This window comes from Sarcophilus harrisii, chromosome 1, assembly GCF_902635505.1.
Source record: "Sarcophilus harrisii chromosome 1, mSarHar1.11, whole genome shotgun sequence".
Taxonomy (NCBI): Eukaryota; Metazoa; Chordata; class Mammalia; order Dasyuromorphia; family Dasyuridae; genus Sarcophilus; species Sarcophilus harrisii.
In genome coordinates this window covers 695,128,336-695,146,305 of record NC_045426.1, presented here as the reverse complement: position 1 = coordinate 695,146,305, position 17,970 = coordinate 695,128,336, and the positions used below count along the sequence as shown (strand labels likewise).

General features: G+C 38.1%; 1 protein-coding gene across 12 annotated transcripts in view; it reads left to right on the top strand.

Annotated features, from left to right (window-relative positions):
* NOS1 (nitric oxide synthase 1) overlaps positions 1-17,970 on the top strand; it is a 415,858-nt gene that overhangs the window by 154,870 nt on the left and 243,018 nt on the right. For all 12 annotated transcript variants that reach the window (XR_004231301.1, XM_031948666.1, XM_031948665.1 and 9 more), the window contains one exon: positions 9,949-10,075. Coding sequence is in view for 11 of the 12 variants with exons in the window: in XM_031948666.1 (XP_031804526.1) it covers positions 9,949-10,075 (127 nt within the window). In the remaining variant the exon portion in view is untranslated. The remainder of the gene's footprint in view (positions 1-9,948; positions 10,076-17,970) is intronic.

Sequence of the window (17,970 nt, the reverse complement as noted above, 5' to 3'; positions counted from 1 at the left end):
TAAAATAAAATACTTGGGATTACAAAAAAAATCAATTATATTAAAATACAGTTAACAAAATATTTTTGAATGGGTTCACAGACCCCATTTTTAAGTACTTCTCCTATAACCTCCTCATCAAACAATTTTTAAAAACTTTTATTAAAGACTTCTGCACCAGGCACTGTGAGGTCAAAGGATGTGAGCTGTGGAAGAGGTTTTAAGAGGAATCCTCAACTCTAACTCCCTCATGGAGAATTTGCTCTGATTATCACCCCCTTCCCTAGACATTCCACTGACACTTGGTTCAAGAGCCACTCAGGGAATGTTAACAGAGGACATTCTGAAGAGAGGGAAATAGAATGTTCTTTCTCATAAGTGAAAACATCTCTGAGAGTGAGAAAGAACTCTGTGATTCTTCCCTTGAGGATTTCAAGTAGGGGCTGAAATATCACTTGACCTTGTTGATCAGGAACAGACTAGAAGAAATACCCAATGAGATCTCTTCCTTCTGTGGTACCACCCCCACCACCCCATAATCAACTCTCATCAGACTCCATCTGAAGTACTGAGCATCATGATTTAGGGACGACATTGATAAAGTTGGACAATGTCCAGAGGAAAGCAACCCAAATGATGAAGTGCCTCAAGTCCATAATATCTAAGGGATGGATGAAGGAACTGGAAATGGTCAGAGGCTGAGAACACATGGCAGCTTCAAGTATACAAAGGGTTAACATATTGAGAAAGAATAGACTTATCCTGTTTGACCCCAAAGATAGCAGAACCAGGAGCAATGATTTGCAAGAGGCAAATTAAGCTTGATTGCAGGAAATCTTATCCAAATTTCAAACTGTCCAAATATAGAATGGGCTATCCCAAGAAGTGAGGGGCTTCCCCTCCTTAGAGATCTTAAAACAAAACCTGGTAGATTAGAGTGGGGATTCTTTTGTTTTCTGGGTTGGATTTAGATGGCCACTGAGGTTCTTCCCTACTGGTAAACTTTATGATTCTGTGGTCCTGGGATTCAAAGAGAGAATACAGGACTAGTTTTGAAGTCAGGAAATCCTTGGTTCAAGTCATCTCAAACAGATACTAGCTCTCTAAACTTTAACAACTCATGTAGATCTTCCTTTCACTAATCTATTTCTATTTATCCTGCATATAGCTTGCTTTGTATATATTTGTTTGCATATTGTCTCTTCCATTAGATTGCAAACTCCTTGAAGAAAATCACTTATCCTCAGTGCTTAACACATAGAAAGTGCTTAACAAGTGTTTATTGATTGATTGAGGTAATATCTCAGTGCTCCAGAAACTCTAAAACAGTAACTGGAAACAATAAACACCTGTTAATCACTTACAGTACCACACTGTGGCATCCACTGAAATACAAAGAAAAACAAAAATCATTCCCTCTTGTCAAGGAGCTCAGTCTAATGCAGGAGAGGTATGCTTAAAAAAACATTTTTATAAACAAGAATACAAGTGGCTATATGAGAGGATCATAGTTAGAATGAGAAGCAACTTAGATTTGTCAGTTTATCTGATCCCATCACTCTTTGCCACTTACTATCTATATGATCTTGAGCAAGTCTCTTAATCTCTATAGATGTCTCCTTATCTGCAAAATTGGGTGAAGGTGACCAATGAGGTGCTTTCTAGCACTATATTTTTGATCCTATGAGCTAAAATTCCCTACTTCTTTGGAGATCCCCACCATCAATGATCTAAAATCCCTTACCTCTTTTGAGAACCCCATCATCATGATCTAAAATTCCCTCCTTTTGAGAACCCCACCATGAATGATCTAAAATCCTCTACTTCTTTGGAGAACCCCACCATCAATGATCTAAAATTCCCTCCTTCTTTTGAGAATCCCACCATCAATGATCTAAAATTCCTTACTTCTTTTGATAACTCCACCAATCCCTCAGGTTCATAACACCAGAAATATCCATGAATCTTTTTCTCCCCCGATTTCTATTTCCAATTACAGACCACCAGAATTAGAAAATACCTTGGCAGTATTGTTCCCACCTGAGCAAGAATTCTCCATGTAGCATCCCTGACAAATAGCCATCTGTTCTTTCCTGGAAGACTTCCAGTGAATAAGAGCCCCTCTTACTCTCATGATTAGGGAGTTTTTCCTTTTCTGGAAGTGTCCCTCCCAGACTGAGTCTGCCACCCTGACTGTTGCTATCCTTAGCTGACTAAACCCTGAGCCTCAGATTAGCCAGCAATTCTGCCCATTTCACCTGTGTTTTGTGGACTATGTCCCTTCTTGAAGTCTTATGGTGTGTGTGGAGAGAGGGCGGCAGCAATCAGACAGGCTAACTCCTATTTTAGAGGGTCTCAAAAATGGAAAATCAGGGACAAGTGAGCTATTTTTCCATCAAATACAATCCTTTTTTATGGTTTCATTTCAGACTTGACTTCCCACATTTGCCATTTGATACTTGAGTATGATTGTACAAATTGAGAAAAATTATCCATACTTCAACTGACTGGTCCCCCTTGCCCTGCTTCCTGAGGATGGGGAGCCAATATCAGATCTTTTGTCCCTGAAACATCCAGATAGACATTCTAGATCCTCCTGTTCTCTCACAGGATTTTCTCCTGAAACTAATCTAAGTATGCAAACTCTGGGAGAGAATTCTGAGAAATCTTCATTTTCTTGTGTTCTGGACCTTCTTGGTAGTTGGGTTGAATGTATCATGCTCTGCTCAGAATATAAATGCACAGGATTGCAAATATTTCAAAAAAGTTCTTAAAATAGTTTTAAGAATCATGTTTATGGACTCCAAGTGGACCCCCTCATAAATTAGTCAAAAAATCCTATTAATATTTAATATATTCCAGATATTGTGGTAGATAGTAGATATTCAGAGACAAAAATCAAGCAATTCTTGCCTCAAGTAGTTTACAATCCAGCCAAGAAGGATGGGGATATCCTTATGTAGACATGTCCAAAATATGTACAAAATCGAGAAAAGACAATTTTGGCAGGGGTGGGAACAGGCATTCGTGGGTGCGAATAGTCATTTGTACTTGGGAGGGTTGCAAAGATCCTGCTACCTGCTGATGAAATTTATATAAGGAGAGAGTTCATTCCAGGCATGAATAACAGTCAGCATGAAAACCCAGAAATGGGAGGTGGAATATTATGTAGAAAAATTTTACCCTGCTTCTCATCCCTAGATACCATTGACTTATAAGGTTTCTCAAATTAAGAGTCACTAAGAGAATGGCATAAATAGACATTTTGAAGAAGGTAAAAAAGAATGTTCCCTCTGACAATTACAAATGTCTAGAAGACTCCAAACAAAAGCTAGATGACTACATGTCCTCAATACTGAAGCAGATTCTGAGTCAGGTGCGAGCTGAATGAGATGACCCCAGAGCTTCCCTCCAACTTAAATATTCTTGTTTTTATGATCCTATAAAATAGAAAGAATTTTAACTTTGGGGCATAACAGGGTAATTCAGCTGTCAACAAGCATTTATTAAGCACTTACTAAAGGCCATGTTTTGTTCTTAGCTCTAGGAATGTAAATACATGTAGAAGGGGAGAAAATCCCTACCCTTATAGAGGGCAGCTAAGTGGTACAATAGACAGCATGTGTATTTAGGGTTAGAATCTAAAGTCAGGAAAACTCATTTTGCTGAATTCAAATCTGACCTCAGATACTAAATAACTGTGTGATCCTCAGCAAATCAAATCTTATTTTCCTCAGTTTTTCATCTGGAAAAGAAAATGGCAAACCACTTCAATATCTTTGCCAAGAAAACCCTAAATAGGATCACCAAGAATTCTATGTGACTAAAATAACTGAATAACAACATCCTCAAGGAGCTGATATTCTAATGGAGGATGATAATACAAAACAGTTGAATAGTGGGGTGAGGAGAAAATTACCTCAGACTCAAGAGAAAGCTTATAGGGTCAGAATTGGAGAAGAATAAAGCCATGATTGCCCTAGACACTTTTCTTAAAATGGAGGTTCTGACAGGAACAAGACTTTGAAAAAGGAAGGATATTGTACAGATCTATGAGTGTCCTTGCTCACATGATTTTTCTGTTTTTCCCCTTTTATATTCTGTATACCTTGAACTAATAGATCTCTCAGATTTTTTTTTCTGCTTGATTCCATGAAGTATTTGTTACTTTTGCTTAATGTAAAGGAAAAAATGGCAGAGATTGGTAATAGTCTCCAAATACAACAGACTGCCTCCAAAGGCAGTGGGTTGCACCTCACTGGAGATCATCACCCTAAGGGTGGCTAACCATCTGTCAGAGATATTGTATAAGGAATTAGTTTTTCAACATTGATCAGATTAGATCAGTAGTTTCCATTTAGAGGTTCTCAAACTTCTTGGAATTAGCAATGATGGTCCAAGGGGTCCTTGCTAAAAAGTCCTTAATAAATTTTAAGCAGCAAATAATTGCAGAATATTTTGAATGGTATAGCAAATCACCCTGAAATTTTACAACGCAACTTTTTATTTTTGAAAGGGGTTCATGGAAAAAAATTTGGAGAATCACTGGACTAGATGATCAAAGGAATCTCTTCCAACTCTTAGAATCAGTCAACAAGTAGATTAGGTACTTATATAGGGAGGAGATGCTCAAAAACAATATTTATATAACTAAATATATCCAAACTACATACAAAGAAGATATAAAGTTTCCTTAGAGGAAGAAGACATAGTGGCTGAGAGAAATAGGAACCCCTTTCAAAAATAAAAAGTTGTGTTGTAAAATGCCAGGGTGATTTGCTATACCATTCAAAATATTGTGTCTAAGACCAGATTTCAACTCAGGCCCCCCCTGACTTCAGGGCTGGTGTTCCACCCACTGCACCATCTAGCTGTCCCTCTTTTCATTTTTTTTAAATAAAAATTCCTTGTTTTTTTGCTTAACCCTAATTGCCTCATTAAATTTCATCAGATTCTGCTTGTCTTAAAGTTTTCTCCTTGTCAAGATCTTTTTGTATTCTAACCTCATCATCCCATGTATTAGTTTTAATGCTCAACTTCATATCATCTATATATTTGACAAGCATGACCATTGATGACTTCATCATCATCCAAGTCAATAATAAAAATATTCAACAGTCATACATGGCCAAGTACAGATTTCTGGAGGACTCCACTGGAATCATCCTGCCATATTGACCCTGAACCCTTAATAACTACACTATGAATCTGACCGTTCAATCAATTCCAAAGCTGTGTAGAGTTACAGAGCTCAGAATGGAGAGAATTCTCAGGATCTCCCCTGGAGAGATAACCACCAGGAGCTTGGCTCTCCCACAAACAACTCCAGGAGACAGGGGATGTTTTATCAAATGCTTTGCTACAATCTAAGCAAAGTATTTTGATAGTGTCCTCCTGATAAGTAGAGTAACTTGCTCAAAAAAGCAAAATAAGGTTTGTTTAGAATGCAATATTGGCTCTCCGTGAGTACGGCTTCCCTTTCTAGCTGTTCACTAAACCATCCCTTTCGTAATACTTTCTAGAATGCTGTCAGGAACCAAAGTCAAGCATACTGAAGTAAATTTTTCAGTTTCTATTCTCGTCTCTGTTTTGAAAAATCAGGACATTGACCCTTCTCCAATCCTGCAGCACTATTCTTATCCAACACAGATACACATAGTAGTTCAGCAGTCTCATCTGCCCATTGTTTTGGTGCCCTCGAGTGCCCTCAAGGCAGATGATTTGAATTTATCAGGAGCAATCAGTTACTCTTTTACTACCATCTCCTTACTTACTTTTCATATCAATTCCCATTAGTCAAATATTTACAAGACAGAGAGAGAAATGGATGTGGACATAAATATAGATATATAAATATATATTATATAATATAAATGTAGACATGGATTTGGACAGACATAGATGCAGATATACATACAGGTATGGATATGTAGGTATACATACACACACATATGTATGTGTGTACATATATATGTATATCTTGAAAATATTGCTAGCCCCATTCTACACATGAGAAAACTGAGGCACAGGGACCTTAAGTGCCTTACTAGGGTCACAGCACTAGTTAGTGCCAATGGTGTTTCTAATTTCCATGTTCTGAGTTCAAGATCAACGTTCTTTCCACAGCACCAGTCCACTTGGATTGACATATTGACAATGATTTTAATTACATGTCTCCTGATGTCCCTAAGATATAGAGAACTGAAAGGGACCTTAGAGATTGGGAAACTGAAGCCTTGAGAGGTCCAGAGATTTGCTTATCCAAAATTTGAATCCAAGTGTAATTATCTTCAATACACGAGCTTTTCCACTCTGCCCCTTACTAAAATTAAATCTGTCCTGACAAATTCAAACGTTTCCAAGCCTCAAGTAATGTTCCACTTGTTTCAGATTTTGCACAATGAAAAGATTCAGACAGTTCCATGGAGTCCTGTTGGATCTGGATCTCTTCCACCACATTCCTCCCCAAACCATCCCCTGTCCCCTGGAGTTTTATGTGGGAGAGCCAAGCTCCTGGTGGTTATCTCTCCAAGGGAGATCCTGAGAATTCTCTCCACTCTGAGCTCTGTAAATCATTTTGCCCCCAAGATTCCTCCCACCACTGGCTAAGCAAAACAAGCCTTTTCCCCTCATACCAGTCTTTCTGAATCTTGTACTTGGCATACTACTATCAGTATCCCTGTTGTTTTTAGGATATAACTCTTGTTTACCTTACAATCATTTGTAGTTTCAACTGAAGTTTAGGTGATTCATTGCCTTGACCCATGTGACTTATTTCCTTCCTCAATCACCTTAAAATTGGTAGGAAATTATTTAACCAAAGTGGACTTCAAGGGACAGTCAAAAGCAAGAAGTTCATCAGGATTAAGGAGGTCAAAATCATATAGTCATATGAGACAATTCATAGTACAACGGAATCCGTAGAACATTGGGCAAGTCATTTCATCTTTCATATATAACAGTGATTACCCTGGCCCCTGTGACCTAAAGAACCAAGTGTGTTCCATTTCACCCCTCTTCCAGGGTTTTCCTATACCTGTAAGAGGACTTGGGGGGTAATCTAGTCTCTCTGCCACTGGCTCAACTGAATCAGGTGCATGCAGCCTCGCATTGAGTATATCCCCAGTATCCTCATTCCCTGCCCTCATTGCCACTTCAAGTATCTCATGCCCTTCAAGGAAACATGATACCTTCATTATGACCTCATCCTAGTAGAACAATACTCAGACCCCACTTTTGCAGGTTTTATTCTTCATGAACCTCAGAGGATTGATTTTTATTTGATAGGATCTGGGAAACGGTATGTCAGCTTTATGCCAATTTTTTGGCATCATCTCATTAAATAAGTTTAGTGTTCCTCCAGTTTTAAGGTTTCCCTGTACCCCAATTCCATTTAACCATTTGTTAACTAGTAACAGTCAGATTTACTTTTACAAAGGAATAGTTACTTCAGAGATAGCCAAGAAAAACATGTAAACATAACCCCCCCATTAACACTTGGGTGCAAGAATACTTTAGCTGGGGAGGGGAAAAATATCAAGTTCATAGATTAGGCCAGTTCCTATATAGCACAGTCCCACAAAGTTCCAAGTCCAAAGCTCTATACCCCACCCAGGCTTGTACCTAAGCATCCTGGATTCTTAGGTCTTGCTAACTGTGATGGCAGCAACATTCAGTCTGGAATCCTGTCTCCAAGGTCATTGAGGATCATGCTTCTAAATCCAAAGATTCTATTGCCTGTACTTAGACACCCCAAACTTATTTCTCAGGGTCATGGTACTTATGAGGAGAAAGGAGAGGGGGTAATCCTTACCCTTACCCAGATCAGTTCATGATGCCCATGGTATGGGTAAATGAGACTTTCACACATTTCCTCATGGCACTGGAGAGAGATTGCCCCAGTCTGGCAGTTCAAAGACATAGTCAATTCTGACCATGAAGCCAATAGAAAGATACTATCCTCATCTACCTAGAAGGGACTACAGAACACCTTCTCCAAGAAGCAATTCCCTGGTGTTTCCCACATGGGTGCCTCCATATTAATTGATCTTGGTATGGACAAAACCAAAGCCTCATTAAATGTCAAATGAGGAGGGGCAGAAAATAGATCTAAAAGAATCCTTCCAATTTGATTTTTCTAAGTCCATGTGGGAAAATAAAGTCATGAAAATTGAGTTTTCTGTGGCTCTTTTCAACAATGAGATGATTCAGGCCAGCTTCAATGATCTTATGATAAACAGAGCCATCTACACCCATAGAGAGAGGACTGTGGGAACTGAATGTGGACCACAACACAGCATTTTCACTCTTTTTGTTGTTGTTTGCTTGCGTTTTATTTTCTTTCTCATTTTTTTTCCTTTTTGATCTGATTTTTCTTATGCAGCAAGATAATTGTATAAATATGTATTCATATATTGGATCTAACATATATTTTTACCGTGTTTAACCCTTATTGGATTACTTGCTATCTAGGAGAGGGAATAGGGGGGAAGGGAAGGAAAATTGGTACACAAGTTTTTGCAAGGGTTAATGTTTTAAAAAATTAGCCATTCATATTTTTTGAAAATAAAAAAGTTTTAATTAAAAAAAGGAAAATTTAGTCTTGGAGGTATGTAGTGTTGTAAAAAGAATGTTAAATGTAAGAGAGGACTTGAGTTCAAATCCAAGCTCTATCACTTTCTTCCTGTGTGACTTGGGCAAGATATTTAACCTCTCTGGTTCTCAGTTTCTTTAGACTAGATGATGTCTAAGATCCCTTCTGCATCTAAAACTATGATCTTTTGACTAAATAAAATAACACCAAATTAACTTACTTTCCCTAGTTCCTTTCCTCTAACAATTAAATTTCTTTAATTCCTTTTACTGATGGTCCTTTATGTGCAGTCTGCTCTCAGAGTTAATAACTCACATTTCAGTACCAGTTATAGATTTACAAATCCTTCAAGGAAGCAAGTGTAAGCATTATTATTCTTATTTTATGGACAAAGAAAATGAGGCTCATAGAGATGATTTATCCATAATCACATAGCTAGTGAGAGCTGAGACTTGAACCCACTCTCCTGATGACAAATCATCCAAAACTCTTTTGTACAACATACGATCTCATTGCTTTCTGGTTTTTGTGAAGAGTTCCTTAGAATTCCTTGACTCTTTCAAGATTTGGTTTGAGTTCCACCTTTTATAGAAAGCCTTTCTTGATCACACTCTAATCTCCAGCTGCTCATCCCTTCCCACAAACAGTTACCATTTATCTCTCTCATGTATATGAGTATGTGTATGTATGTATATATATATATATATATATATGTATTAACACACATATATACAAATATGAATATATATATGCACATATAGTGCATATATAGTATATGTCACTGTTTTTGAGTTCTCCAATGGAAATTCTTGAGGGAAGACTGCTTCATTCTTTGTTATTATATGTACCTTGTACTTGACTCATGGTCAAGTATTTAATAAATGCTTATTTATTAAATACATATTTTAATACGCTCAATAAAATTTAAGGTCCATGTGAGGAGAGAATTTTATTTGTGTGTCCTTAGTACCTAATACAGTCCCTGGCACAAACAGGTGCCTAATAAGTGCTTGTTCACGATTGATTGATTCAAGACCATGGAAGTAGAAGAAAAGCTTTCTAACGATAAGACCTGTGCCCAAGTAGAATGGGATGGCTTGAGAGATAATGAGTTTCTCCTTCTTGGAGACTTCAGGCAGAGGTTAGATGGACACTTGTTAAATGTTCTAGTGAAAATTCCTTTTCTGTATGTAAGTGGGGCTAGAATTTAGGTAAAACTGGGATCACTTTTAGTTGTCAAATTTTAGGATTCTATGAAAGACTAACCCCACAGAGATCCATTCTCAGTACCTCCAGCTTGAAACAGCTCAATAAATCAGTAGTACTTACTAATGTCTCCCCTTCCATCCCCTCTCCTTCTATATTCTCATTTTCAGAGATTTGGAAGGAAAGTCCCACAAACTTCTGCCACTTGGAATGGAGAATGATCGTGTCTTCAATGATTTGTGGGGCAAGAATAACATGCCTGTTGTCTTGAACAACCCATATTCAGAAAAGGAACAGGTAAGAGTCTTGACTAGGAGGGATTAAGTATATTGCATGAAATAAGAGTTTGATGAATATTTGTCAAATTAAACTAAACTGGAACCCAACTGAATTAAACCAAATTGACTATAACGAGTTACGTACACACACACACACACACACACACACACACACACACGTTCTTCTAATATTTATGTTGTATCCAAACCCACTCCACTTTTGCACAATTACACGATCTCATTTCTTTCTAGTTCTGTAAGGGATTCCTTTAAAATCTTAGAATTCCTTGGCTCTTTCAAGAACTTGGCTTGAGTTCCACCTGCTATAGAAAGCCTTTCTCTATCACGCCCTAATCTCCAGCTGCTCATCCCTTCTCCAAAATTCTTTATCTCTCTCATATATACATATATATATATATATATATATATGTAAGCTGTAAGCTTTCAGAAACAATACTAGATAATAAATGTAGCATTATATTATATGGAAGAATATAGAGCACTTGAGAGACTAAGAACCAGCTGCTGGCTCGAGGTGTACCTCAGGTCTAGGTCATTGGAGGATATCATCCAGTAAGAAGTTTTTCTAAAAGAAAATGTGTATTTGCTGCAAAGTTTCAATGCCTTTTGATTCTTCAGCTTTTCTTTCTAGTCAGAAAATATCAGTACTGGGAGAAGCTTTTGAATAGGAAATGTCAGAGCTAGAATGGCTTAAGAGAGGACATATCAGTTCTGGGAGGAGCCTTGGAACAGGGGATGTTAGAATTGGAACAGACCATGGCATAACAATGGGAGACCTGGGAGGAGCCTTAGAACAGGAAGTTGTGAAGGACTGAGAACTGGTTATGTCATCAGTTGGAAGGGTCTTAGAGAAGACATAGTTTAAGCTTCTTTAATTTTTTAGAAAATGTAACTGAGACCAAGATAAATAAAGCAATATGGTCATAAAAACAAAGGTAGCAAATAACATACCTAGGATGCTATCTTTAGGCTAGTCTCATCTTTGAGCCTTAATCTACCTTGTTCAGTCTAGGAAAGAGGTGTACCAATTGGAATTCAATTCAAGGTTGGATAACCTGGGTGATGAGAGGCCTGAAAGACATGACAATGTTCTTAACCAAGGATTTAACATTTATTAAGTACCTACTATGTGCCAAGCACTAGGCTGAGCTGAGGCTACAGAGCATAAGAAGATTGCCTGAAGAAAAAAGAGGACCTAAGGGGAAAACATGATCTGTGTTTTCAAAGTTGTCATATGAAATAGGGATAAGTCTTGTTCTGCAGTGGGTGGAAGTGGAAGAGAATTAGCTTTCAATTAGATATCATGAAAAATAATATTCTAACAACAGTTGTCCAAAAAGTGATATGGGATGCTTTAGGAAGTGATGGGCTGCCCGTACTTGGAGCTGGATGACTACTTGTCAAAGATACTGTCGAGGGCACTGTAGTTCAGGTCAGAAGTTAGACTGGATGCTTCTGAGATCACAGATAGAGTACTAGGTTTGGAGTCAGAAAGGCGTCCATCCAAATCTTGTCCCAGAGCCTTTCTATCTATGGTTGTTGCAACTGAGTACTGCCATTCATTTGTGACCACACGAGATTTTCTTGGCAAAGATATCACAGCAATTTGCCATTTCCTTCTCCAGCTCATTTTATAGATGAGGAAACTGAGACAAACATGGCTAAGGGTCACATGGCTAGTGTGTCTGAGACCAGATTTGAACTCAGAATGATGAATCCTCCTCCTTCCAGGCTCAGTGTTCTGTTAACTATGGCACCTCTTACTAGCTATGGAATTCTAAGACAAATAATTTAAACTCTCCCAGCCTCAGTTTCCTCCTCCATAAAAATAATATCTGGAGAATCTATCTTACCTTGTATGGCTGTTGTGAGATGATGTAAGCTTCAGAATTCTTTGTTCCATGAGTGATGAGACTTGATGACCAGGTTTTAGGAAGAAAGGAAAGGAGGGAAGGAGGGAGGGAGGGAGGAAGGAAGGAAGGAAGGAAGGAAGAAAGGAAGGAAGGAAGGAAGGAAGGAAGGAAGGAAGGAAGGAAGGAAGGAAGGAAGGAAGGAAGAGAGGGAAAGGGAGAGAGGGAGGAAGGGAAGGAGAAAGAAGGAAGAATGGAGAGAGACTTTGCAAATCTTAGGGTGTTATATAAATGTTAGATATTATCATTATTATTTAAAGAATTGGGGCTGCTCAGTGGTGCAGCATAGAGTATCTCTCCTGATTCACATTCCTGAGTTCAAATCTGACCTCAGACACTTACCAACTATGTGACCCTGAGCAAGTCACTTCACGCTATTTGCCTTAGTTTCCACAACTGTAAAAATTAACTAGATAAGGAAATGATAAACTACTCCAGTATTTTTGCCAAGAAAACCCCAAATGGGGTCATAAAGAGTCTGATATAATGACTAGACAACAATACTTTGAAGAACTGGAATTGGACCTATGGTTTCACTGGGTATAGGGAACTAACTCCCCAGTGAACAAGCTCCCTCTAACAAAAGGTCAGATAGTATGTGTTTAGAGGTGGAACTTTAAACCCAGGTCATTCTAAGTCTAAGATTGGCTCTTTATCCATTACTCCAAGCTGTAACCTTATAAATTTAGGACAGAGGTTTCGAGAGATTAACAATTCATTTGTCAAGAGTAAATAGGTATCTGGAAGTTAGAGTCGAATGCAGCTATCCTCAACTCCCAGTCCAGTGAGTTATCTACTACTATTATCTTGGCTATTGTAGTACGGTAGCATTTTCACATGCTTACTCATTGGGGAAAAAAAATTCAGCTTAGGTCACTTTTGCCTCTGATGAAAATTTGAAATTGATAAATGCCAGTGGAGAAGGCAATTATTAGTCTAGTAAAGACTTACTTTCTGGCTTGGTACTGGTTGGGTTAGAGTCATTATATGACTTTCTCCAATGGGTGGCAACCCATTGCAGCAATCTTCTCCCATCTCTTTGGGGACCTACGGTAAGAAAGGGGAGACAACTGTGACTGCCTGGACAGCATTTGTTTTCTGATGATAATTGACTTTGAATCAATCCCTGCCTGCGGTGGAATTAAGGGGGGAAATAGAATGGAGGGTAGATGTCAGGGGAGTGAGCCAGCCAACTGCTGCGCTTTACAAATGACCATGAGGCTTAGGGAGGTTGGAATGGGCAACTATTATATTAAACTCTCTCCCACACACAATAATATACAGCACCTCATCAGAAGCATGGCATTTCCTCTTCCCTCAGGGAAATAATGGAGTGGTGTCAGCTTCAAAATGTCACAATCTATTTAGAGCCATTACCATATTTCCAGGTGGAATTAACATTATCTTAGCCACTCCAGGGAGTCCAAATCCAAGATAAAAGTTGGCAGTAGGTGTCAGTTGTATATATTATCTCTTTTCCTTCCTCTATGGGGTAAAAGGGACATTATTGTTCATCTCCAAATAAGGAATCACCAGCTAACCAGAAATATCTTTGCTGATGGACAGGAAAGAGAAATCCAAATAGGTCTGTTTTAAATATTTTTAAAAGGTGGAGGAAAATTCAGTTAATCAAAATCAATCTTTTCTTCATGTCATCATCATTAGTAATAAACAATAGTTGGGATAGAAACTTATCCTAGGACCATTCAGATTAGTATTACATTAGATAGATAGATAGATAATTAGACAGAAAGATAGACAGACAGAGACAGACAGATAGATAGATAATTAGATAGATAAATAATTAGATAGACAGACAGATAGATGGATGGATGAATGGATGGATATATAGATAGGACATATAGACAGATGGGATAGATAAACTGATAGATTAGATTAGATAGATACAGATACATATGATAAGAACAAAATATTGATAATGAGATCTCGTATTCTCATTTAGAACTTAGAATTAACAATAGTAAGATCTCATTTATCATTTTACAGCAACATAAAACCCATGTTAGGTGATACAATAATTATTATGCCCTTTTTATAAGTAAGAAAACAAAGATTTATATAGTATTGCTGTTCTTGGCAGCTAGTGTCAGAGCCTTGAACTCAGGATTTCTGCCTCTAAGAAAACATTCTACCTTATTTTGAGGTAGCATTTTATAGTTTCCAAAGACTTTTGCGTCTTATATTTCACATAATTGCAGAAGATAGATTTAGAGGTGGGAAAGATTTTAGCAGACATACAGACCAATTTATTCCTTTTGCCTCTGAAGAAACCGAGTCACAGAGAGTTTTATAAATTTAGAACTGGAGAACACACTATTCTAATATCTCATTTTTCAGATGAGGAAATTGAGGACCAAAAGAAGGTAATGATTATATCTGTCTTAAAAGTGAAGGAAAGTGAGTTTTAAAGAGGTTCAGGGATTTTTCTAAGATTGCCCAGCTAGAAAGAGGCAGTATGGGAATGCAGATCAAGGCTTTTTGACTCCAAGGCCCATGGTCACTTCATCATACCAAACCACTTGAACATAATAAGATGACAAATCTATTCTCTAGGAGGTTACATATGTGGACATGGGGAGAAAGAGACAGATAGACAGACAGAAAGATGGAGACAGAGACAGAGATATAGAAACAGAGACACAGAGAGAGATATATAGAGAGAGACACAGAGAGACAGAGAGAGAGATAGAGGCAGAGAAACAGAGACAGATCCAGAGACAGAGACAGAAACAAAGAGAAAGAGAAAGAGAAATAGGCAGGGAGGCAGATACACAGATAGCCAGATAGAAATTCTTGTTGAGCTAGAATAGTTACTATCTGAACTTATGTATTTTTCTCATCTGAGCCAGCCACTTTTACTGGCTATATTAAATAACATCCTAGGGTCTCTATTGATTTCTTTTAAATCTGTCCCTTGATCAAAACAACCCTGACTCTCTTTCCTAAGCTTCTGACACTAGTTCCCTAAGCATTTTAGAACTATCCTGTGTTCTGAGATTAATTTTTATATGAGAGCTTCCCAAATCCCCAGATCTAAGCTGCTCTATCCACCTCCCCCATTCTGTCATTCTGGCTTTCCCTTGATCCTGCTTATCCCCTGGGCTGGACAGCTTCTCATCCCAGAACCCTTTTGGAAACCCTTCTTCTCTTTCTCATACTCTTTTCCTCGGGTGACCTGAGGAATATGGAAGCAAAAATATTATAATGGAAATGTTATTAGACAGGGACTGGGTGACCTAGATTTGAATTCTGGCTCTGCCATGTATCATCTTTAACATTTGTAGGAAAGTTACTTCTTTTCTCTGGGCCTCAGTTTCCCCATCTGCAAAATGAAGGTGTTGGACTAACTGGCCTTTAAGGTCCTTCTGAGTTCTAAATCTATGCTCCTATAATAATGAAAGAGTCAAATCTGATCATCATGATTAATAACTCAGAGAAAAGGGAATTCTGAGGCTTATATAGTCAGGGCTCGTCCCAGAGAATGTCGTGACAGCCTTGGTAGGGAGGGGTAGGACTGAAAGGTATTGATTATCTTCCTTGGATCAATTGAACCATGGCTGACAAGTAGAGATTTCTAACTTGACAAACTATGGAAAGTCTCCGATTTGGAGCTAGACGGCACATAGGTCTTCTCATCTCACTCCTTCATTTTATAGGAGAAACTGAGATAGAGAGAGGGGTAAACTGAATTCATAGATTCATGGATTTCACAGAATCACAGAATTCAAGAATTGGAAGCTACCTCAGTAGCTATGTAGTCCAACCCATATTAAGTAACAGAATTCCCATTATCCCCCTCAAACTGAAAGGTGCCTCAGAAGCCATTTAGTCTAATCTCCTCATTTTAGATGAGACAAAAAAAGCCAAATGATTCATAGGATCATAAATTTTAAGCTAGAAAGGGACCTTAGAGGTCATCTAGTCTATTAGACTTCACACTGCTCTTTGGGAAGCTTTCAGGGTTCAAGTGGACACTTGGTGAAAGTCATGATAATGGCTTTCCATGAATGAACCCAGATCATCTTCTTCCTTTTCTGATATCATTGGTCTAAAAATATCCTAAACCTTTGGTGATGTTTTTCATCTCCCTTGACATTAACCTTCAGTGCCCCCACAGAAAACTTAATTCATGAGCCACATTGTGCTAATAGATCAGAGCCAGGGTGTAGCCGGGAAGTTGTGTTTATATCTACCGGTGTTTAGGTTCAGCCCTCCTACCATTTCCATGTATTTTTCTCACTATTTATTTGAATAGCATTTTAATTCAATGTAGGACGGTGCCAGCCGGCCACAATGGAACTTGGATTTAGGGCCCTCCAAATGCTTCTTCCTAGTTCAGCCTCTGGGTTTCTAACCAGAAAAAATAGTGCTTTGAAACAATCATGAGCTCTCGAGTCAGAGAACTAAGGTTCATAGCCAGTCCAGTTCTGCTGTTTACTAAATGGGTCACCCTAAGTGTGTTACTTCTCATATTTGGACTTCTGCTCCCCAATATAGAAAATAAAAAAGTAAGACTAGATCCCAGCCAGCATGAAATTCTTTGACCTGGTAGCCACACCCTAAGGCATCTATACTGTTAGAATATCTGGGTCAGCAAGTTGGGACCAAGCCATCTCTGTATTCCTCTTTGTTTTCTCGTTTCCAAATTAGCTGCTGGTTACCAAGACTCCTAAGCAACCCCTGAATGATCTTCTGTTTATATATGGTATAACTTATGGGGCAGATTTAGCAGGGAGGAGAGACACGTGATGAGCAGGCAGGGGCATTGGCAAATATTCCAGAATTTATGAGGGCACAGCTCCATCAAAATAAAGTTGTATTCCACTATATGGCTGAAGGGGAAGAAGAATATCCTATTTCAGGTTCCCTAGGGATTTTTTGAAAAGAGTGAATCACATTAGAAAGAACATGAAGGAATTAGAGATGTTTAGACTAGAGAAAAGATGCCTTGAGGGTAAAGAGAGAGAGAATATTCAACATCTTCCCGTAGTTGAAAGGACTGTCATCTGTCAGTGGGATAAGATTTGTGCCACTTTGCTCCCAGTGACATAACTGGGACTAATGGATGGAAGTTGTAGAGTAGAATGTATGGGCTTCATCACGGTAAACTTAACGAGGAGACCTATCCAAAAGTTGTGTGACCTACGTTGAAAGGGAACATATTTCCCATCACTGGAAGTCTTCAGCCTGAAGTTGGATGGGAGGAAATGGTTGCTAAGAGGTAGAATAGGTGATCCCTGGAGAGCTGACCCTTTAAGCTCTTATACTGTAATACAGTGGTTCTCATAGTATGGTCTAGAGAATCCTGGAGATCTCTGAAACCCTTTTAGAAGGTCTACAAATTCAAAAATAGTTTTTATTTCCAATATGGTAAATGTCTATAAATATAATCCAGATAAACAAAAACGCTTTGGAGAGATCCTCAATAATTTTTAATAGGATAAAGGTACTGAAAACAAAAGTTTGAGAACCACTAATAGATATTTTAAAGCCAGTTACTTGATGAATTGTCAAATGGAAGAATGAGACTTAGTCCTTTTATCCTCAAAGGACAGAACTGAGAACAATGGTTAGAAGTTGGAGAAATGAAAATAAAGGCTTGATGTATAGAAGAACATTCTAATGATTAGAGCTGTCCCAGAGCAGAATGGACAGCCTCAGGAGATAATGGGTTCCCTCTTAATATTTTCCTTAAATCTGATGCTAGATAACCACTTTTAAGAGATTTTGTAGATGGGACTCCTGCTCAGATATAGTTTGGAGTCATTGACTTCTGAGTTTCCCTGAGTCTGTGAACCCTATTAATTTGGTATCAAAAATGATAATTCTTGATTAATTAATAAGTTAATATTAATAGTTAATAATAATTAATAAAAATGAAAATTACCAAAGTGATAAAAGATGAGCAAATTGCCCATCGATCCATCTATATTTATTTATTTAGTTAATCTCTCATCTGTCT